Below are 14,865 nucleotides of genomic sequence, written 5' to 3'. Positions count from 1 at the left end.
TATGTAGCCATTTGGAGCATGCTTGTAAACCATTTGAAACATCTTGTGTATGGATACAAAGTGTGTTACATGTTTATATGTGGTTATTTATTTTATTTTATTTTTTGGTATAGTAAATATTTCTAGCATAAACCACCTTTTAGGGTCAGATTCTGAAAGGTGCTGAGTGCTTGCATGAGTACCTGTAATTTAAGTCAATGGGAGTTGTGGATACATGCACATTACTTTTAGGATTTGGCCTTTAACTTACGTGTGTTGATGAAATGTGCTCTGTAACTATTTCACTGAACATACAATCTCCTTCCTGATAGATTGTTTGCATAGAAGCCTCTCAGACAGTGCAGAGAAACCATGCATTTGGATGTCCCATCTTCCATCTCTATTGCTTCCATGAATAAGCTGTGAAATAATTTTCTTGTCTATATTTTAGTAATTTTGTGCTTTTTGTCTTTACCTACTATATGCCCCAGAGTTCAGGACACTTAGAATAGCAGTTTGCATGTAATTCGTGTCATGCTGTCAGGTATCCTACCAGAAGCCTTCACTCTTCCAAAAATAGGGGAGGAAAAAAGACTTTTGCCTTGTGTGCCTTGTATGAAATGCCTTTTATTGCACTAATTTGAAATGATTCGATGTGATGGACAGCAGTTTATCAAAACAAAATCTCATTAAAGTCTATTTGCACTTCGCCCTGAATCTCCTTTGTATAATACGATAGTAAAGCTTTCTGTGACCAGGCGGTAACCTGCGGTAACCTGCAGTGTGTGTACATTTATGAGCGATGAATAAAACCATTGTTATCATTCTTAAATGTTGGCATCAATGCTGTGCTAATAACATTTGAAAGTTTCTGCTTTATCAGCAACAATGACTGGCAAATAATCAGCTATTTTGTAATGGGACGCTCAGAAATAGCTGCTGAAGGAAGTTGAGTAAGCTTCATGCAAAAAGACACTGCTGCATTTATGATGATACTATTTTTGTTGAGTAAGGATGACATGACTGTTGTTTTTGCTTTTTAAATATACAATGCAATTAAGAATGATCAGTTTTCCCACACATACCACAAAGCCACTGAAGCATAAATGCTAATGACCAGACCCCTTACATTTTGAGTGACTTCCGCCATTTTGGCAGCTTACGGGTATGAATGCATGTTTAATACTGCTGTGTGGCTTGTCATGTGACTGCAGTTCTTACAGAGATTGCATGTGCCTCAGAGGTAATTGCTAATTAGTACTAAATTCTTTGTTTTAAGCCATAATGCTGATTTTGAGAATATTTTGGAATATGTATTTCTAGCAGTTGTGTCACCTTTCATGCAATATGTACCTTTTTAATGAGAAAAGTTCTTTCCATGTGTATGTACATATTCTGTATGTAATAATGGTGGCACCAGTGGAGACCTCAGGATTAGAAATTGCAAAGCACGAAGGTTCGTAGAAGAATTTGTAATTTGCATTAATAGAGAAATAGTGTGTGATGATATAAATAAAAATGACTGGGTTCTATACACACAAAAGAGCACACAGAAATTAAACATTAACTTGTGTAATGTGTATGTGGCCAATTTTTGAGTATATAGCATCAATGAAGAAATATTGCTGTTTGGACCAAGACATGACTGAAATAGACTCATCCTGTCTCCTGAAGAGAATTTTTTTTATAGTGACAGTAGTATTGGACACAATTACTGCTAGAAAAGTCAGAATCTTAATTATTTATACTTTTTTGTATGCAAAAAAGTGGTTAAATATTGCTAGGTTAGTCTTCGATAACTGCTGTAGTGTTTCTTTTAGACTAAAATCGGCATAAACAAATGTTTACATAATAAATGTTAAGGAACCCTTTAGCCTTGCATAATTATTTTCTATGTTCTTCTTCCCAAAGTTTCTCTGTGTTCCTTGTCTCTGTCTCAGTCTGAAAATGCAGTAAAAACAGTTATATATATTCTGCATGCCTGTATATTTTTATTAGTTTTGGGCCAAATCAACAGGGGTTTTGAATGCTTGCGAACAAGTAAGCCTATAGGATTTGGCCCTCATTTTCTAAGTGAGAATCTTACAGTCAAGTGGCTAATTATCCAACTGGAAAATTGCTTTCATACTTTTCGCTTTGAACTGTATAATTCTTTCTGCTAGGAAGTGCATTTTATAGAGACATTAAGCAAGTGTTGTTCTAAATGTAGCTTACCGTCACTTGTGTGTCAGCAGGTTAGGCTTTGTCTACACACAAAAATTATAACACTTTAATTATACTGTTATAGTTAAAGTGCTACACAGTCTGGAGAGTGGATGCAGTTACAGTGATATAAAAGAGCCTTATGCTACTATAACTGGTTCCTCTGTGTGGAGGGGAATAAGCTATACCAGGATAAGGCACCTGTATAACTCGATCTGCACTAAGGGTTGTACTGATTTAACTAATTTGGTTTAAAAAAAATCACCCCTCCAACTAAAATAGTTTATACTGGTATAAAAACTGTGTAAACCAGACCTTAATGTTGCATATGAAAATTGCTCCCTAAGAACATATACTGAAATTTGCCCCTGTGCATTAAACCAGCAGAAGGCCTATGTACCATTTAAGCCCCAAGTTTGTGCTAGTCCTCTGCATAGAGGTCATATCCATTGTGAAAAAGGGTTTTCCACATACTTTCACAAATCATAGATGTAACTCAAACGGTTTATAGCCAAGTTACATATCTTTGTACGAAGGAGAGGAGTAGCAGGTAAAATAAATCTGTTTGCATTGTCAGCCTTTAAAAGAAGACCTGCCAGAACGGGGAAAAAATCAAAGGACCTTCTTTAAATTACTGATTTTTTTTCTCCATGGATCACTTTGAACTGCTTTTATAAAACCATAAATTGAATCTGAACATAATGGTTCACTTGAGAAAGACCTTTGGAAATTCATTACAGGGCCAGAACTTGAAAGATAGTCTCATGCAGTATATTTTAGTCATCATTTGACATCTCTGTTTGTTTTTGTAGGCTTTCAAAACTAAGGATGGCTACCTGGTGGTGGGAGCTGGGAATGATCAGCAATTTGTCACCGTGTGCAAGGTAATGATGTTTAAGATTGACAATGTGTGGTATTTGCACGACGTTAGTCTTTCAGCTCTGTAAAGAAAAGCAAATAGGAATAACTATTTTTTAATGTTGCATGTTCTGAACATGGTTACAGTGGATTAACAGCATGATTTTCAGGGATGCTCAGGACCGAATAGCTCCAGGTGATGTCCGTGGGAGTTGTGGGTGCTGCATGCATTTGAAAACCAAGCCATAAGGTTTGGAGGGGTCTAAATTGATCAGAAATACTCCTAGCCTTGTGAGTAGTGAGCATCATATAAGGGCATGTCTTCACTAGCAGCAGCGCTTTAACGTGACTTGTGTAGTTGCGGCATAGCACTGGGAGACCACCTCCATGAGGAGAATAGCTACCAGCACTGGGAGTGTGACTCCCAGTGCTGGTTTTTTCACACCCCTGAGCGAGAAAGTTGCAGTGCTGTAAAGTGCCAGTGTAGACACACCCTGAGTCACACACTTGGGCCCCTGTAAACAACAAAGACCAGACGAGTTGTGTCATTCAATCCATGCTCAATACAGCCATGAGCATGCTACAGGTGGGATTTTCAGCTAGAGATGGGGGAATCTTGAGACATTCCACTGATAGTATAGTGCAGATTCCTTTGGAACACAGTTTAGTTTGTGTGAAAGCCAACAAATATTGAAAAAGGGGCATCGTCACCCTTTATAGGACTGTGGGCCCAGTTCAGCAAGGCAGTTCAGCATTTCTGTAACTAACTTTAAGCATGTGACTTCAATGGGATTACTCATGTGTTTAAAGTTATGCATGTTTCAGAGTAACAGCCGTGTTAGTCTGTATTCGCAAAAAGAAAAGGAGTACTTGTGGCACCTTAGAGACTAACCAATTTATTTGAGCATAAGCTTTCGTGAGCTACAGCTCACTTCATCGGATGCATACTGTGGAAAGTGTAGAAGATCTTTTTTATACACACAAAGCATGAAAAAATACCTCCCCCCACCCCACTCTCCTGCTGGTAATAGCTTATCTAAAGTGACCACTCTCCTTACAATGTGTATGATAATCAAAGTGGGCCATTTCCAGCACAAATCCAGGGTTTAACAAGAACGTCTGAGGCGTGGGGGGGGGGTAGGAAAAAACATGGGGAAATAGGTTACCTTGCATAATGACTTAGCCACTCCCAGTCTCTATTCAAGCCTAAGTTAATTGTATCCAATTTGCAAATGAATTCCAGTTCAGCAGTCTCTCGCTGGAGTCTGGATTTGAAGTTTTTTTGTTGTAATATCGCAACTTTCATGTCTGTAATTGCGTTACCAGAGAGATTGAAGTGTTCTCCGACTGGTTTATGAATGTTATAATTCTTGACATCTGATTTGTGTCCGTTTATTCTTTTACGTAGAGGCTGTCCAGTTTGACCAATGTACATGGCAGAGGGGCATTGCTGTCACATGATGGCATATATCACATTGGTGGATGTGCAGGTGAACGAGCCTCTGATAGTGTGGCTGATGTTATTAGGCCCTGTGATGGTGTCCCCTGAATAGATATGTGGGCACAGTTGGCAACGGGCTTTGTTGCAAGGATAGGTTCCTGGGTTAGTGGTTCTGTTGTGTGGTATGTGGTTGCTGGTAAGTATTTGCTTCAGGTTGGGGGGCTGTCAGTAGGCAAGGACTGGCCTGTCTCCCAAGATTTGTGAGAGTGTTGGGTCATCCTTCAGGATAGGTTGTAGATCCTTAATAATGCGTTGGAGGGGTTTTAGTTGGGGGCTGAAGGTGACGGCTAGTGGCGTTCTGTTATTTTCTTTGTTAGGCCTGTCCTGTAGTAGGTGACTTCTGGGAACTCTTCTGGCTCTATCAATCTGTTTCTTCACTTCCGCAGGTGGGTATTGTAGTTGTAAGAATGCTTGCTAGAGATCTTGTAGGTGTTTGTCTCTGTCTGAGGGGTTGGAGCAAATGCGGTTGTATCGCAGAGCTTGGCTGTAGACAATGGATCATGTGGTGTGGTCAGGGTGAAAGCTGGAGGAATAGGAATAGCGGTCAGTAGGTTTCCAGTATAGGGTGGTGTTTATGTTAACATCGCTTATTAACACTGTAGTGTCCAGGAAGTGGATCTCTTGTGTGGACTGGACCAGGCTGAGGTTGATGGTGGGATGGAAATTGTTGAAATCATGGTGGAATTCCTCAAGGGCTTCTTTTCCATGGATCCAGATGATGAAGATGTCATCAATATAGCGCAAGTAGAGTAGGGGCGTTAGGGGACGAGAGCTGAGGAAGCGTTGTTCTAAGTCAGCCATAAAAATGTTGGCATACTGTGGGGCCATGCGGGTACCCATAGCAGTGCCGCTGATTTGAAGGTACACATTGTCCCCAAATGTAAAATAGTTATGGGCAAGGACAAAGTCACAAAGTTCAGCCACCAGGTTAGCCGTGACATTATCGGGGATAGTGTTCTTGATGGCTTGTAGTCCATCTTTGTGTGGAATGTTGGTGTAGAGGGCTTCTACATCCATAGTGGCCAGGATGGTGTTATCAGAAAGATCACCGATGGATTGTAGTTTCCTCAGGAAGTCCGTGGTGTCTCGAAGGTAGCTGGGAGTGCTGGTAGCATAGGGCCTGAGGAGGGAGTCTACATAACCAGGCAATCCTGCTGTCAGGGTGCCAATGCCTGAGATGATAGGGCGCCCAGGATTTCCAGGTTTATGGATCTTGGATAGTAGATAGAATATCCCAGGTCGGGGTTCCAGGGGTGTGTCTGTGCGGATTTGATCTTGTGCTTTTTCAGGGAGTTTCTTGAGCAAATGCTGTAGTTTCTTTTGGTAACTCTCAGTGGGATCAGAGGGTAATGGCTTGTAGAAAGTGGTGTTGGAGAGCTGCCGAGCAGCCTCTTGTTCATATTCCGACCTATTCATGATGACAACAGCACCTCCTTTGTCAGCCTTTTTGATTATGACTTCAGAGTTGTTTCTGAGGCTGTGGATGGCATTGTGTTCTGCATGGCTGAGGTTATGGGGCAAGTGATGCTGCTTTTCCACAATTTCAGCCTGTGCACGTTGGCAGAAGCACTCTATGTAGAAGTCCAGTCTGCTGTTTCGACCTTCAGGAGGAGTCCACCTAGAATCTTTCTTTTTGTGGTGTTGGTAGGAAGGTCTCTGTGGATGAGTATGTTGTTCAGAGGTATGTTGGAAATATTCCTTGAGTCGGAGATGTGGAAAATAGGATTCTAGGTCACCACAGAACTGTATCATGTTCATGGGGGTGGAGGGACAGAAGGAGAGGCCCCGAGATAGGACAGCTGCTTCTGCTGGGCTAAGAGTATAGTTGGATAGGATGACAATATTGCTGGGTGGGTTGAGGGACCCATTGCTGTAGCCCCTTGTGGCATGTAGTAGTTTAGAAAGTTTAGTGTCCTTTTTCTTTTGTAGAGAAGCAAAGTGTTTGTTGTAAATGGCTTGTTTAGTTTTAGTAAAGTCCAGCCACGAGGAAGTTTGTGTGGAAGGTTGTTTTTTTATGAGAGTATCCATTTTTGAGAGCTCATTCTTTATCTTTCCCTGTTTGCTGTAGAGGATGTTGATCAGGTGGTTCCACAGTTTCTCTGAGAGCGTGTGGCACAAGCTGTCAGCATAGTCTGTAGGGAATGTAGATTGTAATGGATTTTTTACCTTCAGTCCTTTTGGTACGATGTCCATCTGTATGCATTTGGAAAGGAAGATGATATCTGTCTGTATCTGTACAAGTTTTTTCATGCATTTGATAGATTTCCACTCCATACGGCTAAATGCAGTGCCTTGCATAATGACAGGTTTCAGAGTAACAGCCGTGTTAGTCTTTATTTGCAAAAAGAAAAGGAGTACTTGTGGCACCTTAGAGACTAACCAATTTATTTGAGCATAAGCTTTTGTGAGGTACAGCTCACTTCATCGGATGCATTATGCATGTGCTCATATACCTCACTGAATCTGGGCCTAAGAAAAATACATCCATTTTCTACCTCCTGTTTCTATTGAAAGTTCCCAGGAGAATCTTAGATTAACTTTTGAGATCTCAAACCTTTTATTACCTGTCTTTAAACACAGTTCCTCCCACCCCCAATGAATAAATTTGAAAAAAAAGAAAAGAAAGCAAAGTTATTCTATCTAGAGAGTAGTTTGTGCCATGGCACAGTGTTAAAGACAGAAGAACATGACTAAAATCTAGCTGGCACAAATGGTGGATTATATGTGATATAGAGACTGTTTGGTTTTTCATTATCATTTTTCTCTTTTCTCCCCTCTGCTCCTTTAGAATAATAGAATTGTAGGGCTAGATGGGACCTCCAGAAGTCATCTAGTCCATTCCCCATATTGAGGCAGGACGAAGTATACCTAGACCATTGATGACAGTTGTTTGTCTATCCTATTCTTAAAATCCTCCAGTAGCGGGGATTCCACATTTTCTTTGTTTGTTTGTGAGAAAATCACATGGGACTATATCGAAAGCCTTACTAAAATCAATGTATATCACATCTGCTGTTCTACTGGGACAGTAACCCTGTCAAAGAAAGAAATTAGCTTGGTTTGGCATGATTTGTTCTTGACAAATCCAAGTTGGCTATTACTTATCACCCTGTTATCCTCTAAGTCAGTGGTGGGCAACCTGCAGCCTGCGGGCCGCATGCAGCCCATCAGGGCAAGCTGATTGCAGGCCACAAGACATTTTGCAGATGTTGATCCCCCAGGAATGGTGAACCGCAGCCACTGGGAGCTGCGGGGGGGCCGTGCGTGCGTGCAGTCAATGTCCTCAAATGTCTTGCGGCCTGCAATCAGCTTACCCTGATGGGCTGCAGGTTGCCCACAAGTGCTCTAAATGCTTACAGATTGATTGTTTGATAATATGTTCCATTATCTTTCCAGGTATTGCATTTAGGCTGAGTGGATTATAATTCATAGATAGATTCCCCGGGTTCTCTTTGTTTCCTTTTAAAAGATAGGTATTATGTTTGCCCTTCTTCAGTCTTCTGGAATCTCACCCATCCTCCATGAGTTCTTGGAAATAATCACTAATGGTTCTGAGATTGTTTTGCCCTCAAGTGCCCTAGGGTGAATTTCATTCAGGCCCAGCTGACTTGAATACATCTAATTTATCTAAGTATCCTTTAGCAAGGTTTTCCCTATTTTGGCTAGTGTTCCTTCCCGCTTATTTACAGTCTCCTTTTTGTTTGTCACTTTGCTCACTCTCTTGGCTCCTCTTTTAGTCTGTTTTTGTCATTGCTTGTTCATTGCCCTTTTTGAGTCTTTTATAAGCAGAATGCAAAACTAGTAACATCTGGGTTGGAGTCAAACTTCTGAACCTATGATGTTTAAATGGGTTAGAAATTAGGCTTACAAAGTTGCCACATTCCTACTATAAAGGAGCACACAAACATAAAGTTTATTACCAATTTAGTCAATTTTAAATTAGTGCTTTGTGAACATCTACACGTTCAATTTGAATTGATTGATTCAATGTGAATCCAAAAGCTTGGATGTTTATCCTAAGACTTATGAAGACCTTTTTGGGCTGGCAATCTCATTAGATCGGGCTTCATCACAAGACTTCCATTATTTTCCTGCTTTGACTATATTGGACTAATAATTTGCACTTCTATAGTGCCTCATATCTAAGTATCTCGAAGTGCAAAGCAGTCACAATTATCTGAAATTCACTTAGCCAAAACCCCTTATACTTAAAAACTGGGTCTTATTTCCCTTGAATTCCATGTAACTGTAGCTGAACCTGGCCCAGGTTCCTGCTTCCTCTTGCTTGGGTTTGTTCTCCTGGTCGCAGACAGCTGGCCAACTTCCCCAGGGTTGGCCAGCTCAACAGGTTTTCAGCACACAAGTTTCTATGATTTTGTAATCTCTTCATCACTGTAAAATGTATAAGCCCCATGGGGAAGATGGATGACTGAATAAGCCAGCTCTTCAGAGTTTAGGGTGACCAACAGAGCTGAGTGAATAATTGATTTTTCAGTTTGGTAGCTGAACTGAAAAATCTCCACCACCACACCCCGCCCCCCCCGCCCTCCAATTTTTTTGATTTGGGTCAACCTGAAATGGTTCATTTTCAGTAGTCATTTTTTGCGTTTGGCTATGCTTAACCAGCATTTTACTTTTTTAAAAATAAATGAGTCAATATGCGTCATTTCAAAGGTGTTGAAATGAAATGTTTTGCCGTTAAAAAAAATCATTTTTTCATCTGAAACTGTTTACCAATTTCAACCAGAATTCACTAATAACTTTGGTTGATCTTAAACTTTATTTTTCGATGAATAATTTGTCTGAAAAATGTTGTCCAGCTCTAGTGACCAACAGCAGTACCACTTCTCTCAGTCTAATTGTCCAAGAAAAGGGAGCTGCATTTGAGGGTGCCTCTCTGCATCTCGAGAGAGTGGGGGAACTTTGTCTTTATGAAATGTCAGTCTTTAAAGAATTATACATTGAAGTGCTGTGTTGCTGGCCATCCTTGAGTAAGTTGTCATGGCTTTCTCTAATAGGGGAGCTGGTTCAGGAGGCATTGAAATCTGTGTTCAGAGTCAGGAGGCGCTGGAGACCCTGAACATAGGCTTCTAGCCTGCAGACTTCAAACCTAAGCAGGTCCCATAATTAGTCAAGATCCCAGTTACTCAAAGGTTTTGGAGTCTGCTGAGACCTTTGAATAATCACGGTTATACTATATTACTTAAATCTAACAACTTAAATCTAATAATAAAATAGGTAAGGGCAATAGAGGGATCAATCCACCCACTTCTAGTTGATACGTGACAGGTGTTTAATGGTGCACAGCAAAGCTACACAACAGTTTAAGGCAGGAAGATTAAAATTAAAAAAGAGGACTTCAACCAGCTTAAACAGTAAGGGGAATTTAGATAAACGTCATGTAAATTACCTTGTTGCAACTGAGCCATAAAACCAGGCTTACTTCTATGAAAAGTGCCATGAGAACTTCAATTGTAACATATGCTCCAGATCTTGGTTTTATATCCCACCCTAAAAATATAAATACTATTAGAATAGATTTATGCAAGACATTTCAAAATATCCACAGTACTGTACTGCCACAGATGTTCAAAAATTAAAGTTTTCTGAACAGAAGGGGAAAGAAATGTTGGTTCAAGTTTTGAGCAACAGTTCTCATTGCTTTTTCATCTAAATCAGTTTTCATATCCTTATTTAGAAAGACTAACATTGCTACTCTTAAAGAATAATTATAGAGACAGACTGAAGCGGTTAAGATGCCCAGAAGCTCAGTAGGAATGCCTAGTTTTGAACCAGATGTAATGTTGTTAAAACTCTTAAAGGTTTGTCCCACTTTAAGATGAAGGTTACTTGTGGAACTAAAAACCGTAGGGAAAGGGAAGAGGTGATAAATTAAGAGTACTTTAATTGCCAGAAGGCTCAAAATACTTAAGCTGCAAGAAGGACCTTCAGTAAATACAGAGAACATTAATTCAAATATTTGAACGGGTATCAAAGAGCCTTATTATGAAGGGTCAGTGCTAAAAATATGGAACATACGGAAGCTGTTGCCTGTGAAGACATTCACTACAGAGATGTAGCAGCCAGCCCAGAGTGGTAAATGATTACAGACTTTCTCCCTGAACCATATGCTTTTGGACAAGTAATCTTAAAGAAGAAGAAGGAGGAGAAAACCCACAAATTATTTGTTGAGCTAGATCTTTTGATATTTGATTAATTGCTGAAGACTTTCTGTGAAACTTCTCTATTTTTTACACACAAGCACAGAAGCAACATGTTTCATATTGATCAACAATTTTTAAAAAATGTGTTCTTACGTGGGGCTACTTGGATCTAAATGTGAATTCTAAAACAAAAACACATTTCAAGAATGGGCCAATGTATATAACAAAAGAAAAATTCACACATTTTGGAAAAGAATAGCCCAAATGTATAATCTCCAAACGTTCATTCTTAAGCATTTTGAAGGGCAGTTCTAGTGCAAGTGTGCTTGAGAAGTTAGGGAGTGAGGGAAACAGTCTAACTTTAAAATGATCATAGTGAAATAAACAAAATAACAATGGCAGGATGACACACAAAAGCCTTGTCTACACTACTGGGGTAAGTCGGCTTAAGTTACGCTCCTCCAGCTATGGCCATGTCTACGCTTACTGGGGATCAATGCTGCTGCGATCGATGCAGCAGGAGTCAGTTTAGTGGGTCTAGGGAAGACTTGCTTAATCGACCACAGAGCGCTTTCTGGTTGACTCCGGTACTCCACTGGTACGAGAAGAGTAAGGTAAGTCGAAGGGAGAGCATCTCCTGTTGATGCAGCGTGGTGTATACATTACAGTAAATTGACCTAAGCTATGTTATTCATGAAGCTGGAGTAGCATAATTTAGGTCTACTTACCGTGGTAGTGTAGACAAGGCCTACTTGAATAAGGTAGCTGGAGTCAATGTAGTTTAGGTCGAATTACTGTGGTGTCTACACTGTGCTGTGTCAACGGGAGACGCTCTCCCGTCAACTTACCTTACTCCTCTTGAGTTGACCAGAAAGCGCTCTGTGGTTAATAGACCCGCTAATTCAACCCGCGCTGCATCGATCGCAGCAGCGTCGATCCCCAGTAAGTGTAGACATGTCCAAAGACAGGATGAATTGCAGATACAAGGATAACTGCTAGAACTTGTGTTTATCACTCACATGAACAGTCATTCACTCAGAGTTGGACTGTGACCACACCTGATTCACAGCACACAACTAAACAGTCACCAAATGATAATGATGTTTGGTTACTGGCAATCTAGATTATTAGAGATTAAAGGTTAGAGGTCAGATTTAGAGATAGCATCACCACCCAAGAGTCAGTTTTGTTATGGTGGTAGATATGAGGCATCTTTGAAAATATTTATCTTGTTTAGATGGTGATACCTTGCAATGGCCAAGTGGAACCAGGATCAGCAAACTAGAATTCATTCTCTCTCTCTCTGTAAGCAAGACAGAGAAAACTCATATTATCCTTTTCTTTTTAGGAATTCTCCCTTTCCCTTTATTATGATATAGGAGTTGTTTTGATTTTGTCTTGTGGAACACAAATCAACCCATTAACTAACATCGATCTATTCATTGTCTATCCAAACGAATGCTGAGGTTAATACAGATGTTGTAAGTCTTGATAACCCATATGGTCATCTTCTGTCCTGTTAATGTTCCTATAAAACTGCCAGGATTTTGTTGTCACATTTTTAAAAGTCCTTTTTCGGTCTAATTCCACTTTGTCGGTGCATTATCGTTAAGTTTCCAAGATGTTAGTTAGGTGTTACTTTTACAAGATGTATTTTTCCTTTTTATGAGGTGACACCACCTTTTTTCTTCATTAGTACTTCACTAAATAATAATGAAGAAAAATGACACCTCAGAGGAAAATATGTTTGCTTTTTACTGTTGTTTTAATACAAAACATTGAAATAGAAAAAAGTCCACTTAGACATAGCATTTCCCCTGTCTACCAGAATTATCAAATACAATCAGCATATCTTTCTCTGTGATCCTGTGACACACAACTCAGTGTAGCATGGTCCCACAGAACTGACTCTTTTTACAGTGCTATGTGCATATGTCTTCTCTGTTTCCACTGCAGGGATCGGCAATCTTTGGCACACGGCCCATCAGGGAAATCCACTGGTGGGCCGGGACGGTTTGTTTACCTGCAGCATCCGCAGGTTCAGCCGATCGCAGGTCCCACTGGCCGCGGTTCGCTGCTCCAGGCCAAGGGGGCTGCGGGAAGCGGCGTGGGCCAAGCGTTCCTGCTGCCCCCATTGGGCTGGAACGGCAAACCGCGGCCAGTGGGAGCTGTGATCGGCCGAATCTGTGGAAGCTGCAGGTAAACCAACCGTCCCGGCCCGTAGCGGATTTCCCTGATGGTCCGCGTGCCAAAGGTTGCCAATCCCTGCTCTACTGGTTTCCCCACCCTGACCACAGTTGCTTGCAATTTTTGTAATGTACTAGAATGTATCGTGTCAATGCCTAGAGACACTGTTAATAGAAAGAGCGATGGACTGGGATTTGGGATTCCAGTTCTCTTCTCATGTCTTTCCCAACTTGCTGATGACATTGGGGTAGGTAATGTATCCTCTCTCTTTCCTCATTGCTGTTTTATTTTTAAAAAGTTTACTAACAGAGAGGGTGTTTAGCAAGTTACCTTATGTCCCTATGAATTTGCTTGGCTGCACAAGTGGTCTTTACATTTACCTGCTAAACGTGTTTCTTATTCACTGTATTTTTGTTTTCATTTAGATCCTGAATTTGCTTGAAATTAGTAAAGATTCCAGATATAAAACTAACAAACTCCGAGTGCAGAACAGGAAAGAGCTTATTGAAATATTATCAGCCAGGTAAGTTTATTAAACTGGAAAAAATTACTGTAGTGCATTAATCAACATGGTAATGTACAAAAACATTGTCTCATCATTTGCCAGTTTGTTACTACTTTTAATCTTTTGGAGTATTTTCTTTTTGTAATTTATTTAGACACTTACTGCTCTTAAAAATGTTGTGTTTCATGTATCGGACTAGTCGGTGAGCAAGCAGCTAAGTAATAGCTTTACATTAAAATCACAGCATATCTTCAGTAACCTGGATCTCATTTAAGAAGGCATTGCTTTTCACTTGCACTTCTGGTTGGTTGTGGACAAGGGTCACTCTTGGACAGAAGGCTCTTGGTGTTGAATTTGCTGCCTTCAGGCCCATAGTTTGAAGTTTGTTCTGAGGGCTCTCAGTTCCAAGGGATCATCTACTTTGAAGATCTTAATCTACTGTTTCTGCATTAAGTTAACCTCTGCCTCTCTTGACATCTCTTTGGCTTATACCTTGTGCTTTTGAACACCACACTCATTGACCTCATTGGTCTATGTGGGACCCACAACTAAGGGTCACCCTCCTAAGAAAAATTCTCTTAGAGTTCCTGAAAGACCTGCAGCCTTTTATTTCAGATTTTTCTAAAAGACCTGAAGGTCATTCTGGATGTTTAAGATCTCATGTCTGTGGAGTCCTCCTCTATTTAGATGAAAAGGATGGTGATTATGAAAAATAGGAGGAGGAAGACTTCCAGGACCAGCTATATGCTTTGTGTCCTGTTCTGGATAAGAATGTGGGCTACCTATCTGTTTAAGCCAACACACAGATAACCTCAACAACTCTCAGGACGTTTTGGAGTGAATAGCAGAGACATTAAGTTTTCAGCTTTCAATGATCCAAGAAAAGGCACCACCAATGTTTTGATATTTTAAGGCTGGGGCATGTATCAATCCCTATAATTATCTATTATCCACAGAGCAGATTACTTGTGCACTAAAGAACCTCCTTTCCACTTCACCTGGTTACTGTGTGTTTTGGTACCAACTAGCTTTTTTTCAGTTGTAATGAAATGGAATTACCTTGCACTCATGGGATCCTAAAGAATATTTAATTTTGCGTTCTGTGGAAGCTTTCTGACCCTTCCTTCCCCATCCTTTTTCAGGTATCCCGCGCCTGCCAAAATACTGAGAGACAAAGTAACTTTCCTTCTTCTACTGTTCCTCTGCAATATCATAGGAAGATGTGCTATTCCCATTATTCCTTTATTCCAGCTCCACCCCCAAAAAACAAATGAGGGTTGCATCCCCCACTAGCTTTAAGAAAATTAAGCATGTGTCGCCAAAGGTTCAGATTCTGCATTCCCCGCTATAAAGCCATAAGGCTGGTTTGGAGCTCTCAGTTTAAACAGTATCTTTTTTTATATATCTATCAAGTTGATATGGCACAAATTCCATAGGTTCTGTATGGTGAGGATCACAGCCAATACAGA

At 40.4% G+C, this 14,865-nt stretch overlaps 1 protein-coding gene across 7 annotated transcripts in view; it reads left to right on the top strand.

The window, feature by feature from the left end:
- The window catches only part of SUGCT (succinyl-CoA:glutarate-CoA transferase), a 492,696-nt gene that overhangs the window by 203,083 nt on the left and 274,748 nt on the right, over positions 1-14,865 (top strand). For all 7 annotated transcript variants that reach the window (XR_012157441.2, XM_073332837.2, XM_073332839.2 and 4 more), the window contains 2 exons: positions 2,994-3,065; positions 13,317-13,414. Coding sequence is in view for 6 of the 7 variants with exons in the window: in XM_073332837.2 (XP_073188938.1) it covers positions 2,994-3,065; positions 13,317-13,414 (170 nt within the window). In the remaining variant the exon portion in view is untranslated. The remainder of the gene's footprint in view (positions 1-2,993; positions 3,066-13,316; positions 13,415-14,865) is intronic.

Source organism: Lepidochelys kempii, chromosome 2 (genome assembly GCF_965140285.1).
Source record: "Lepidochelys kempii isolate rLepKem1 chromosome 2, rLepKem1.hap1, whole genome shotgun sequence".
Taxonomy (NCBI): domain Eukaryota; kingdom Metazoa; phylum Chordata; order Testudines; family Cheloniidae; genus Lepidochelys; species Lepidochelys kempii.
The sequence above is the reverse complement of the archived record's forward strand: the minus strand, read 5'-3'. Positions and strand labels throughout refer to the sequence as shown.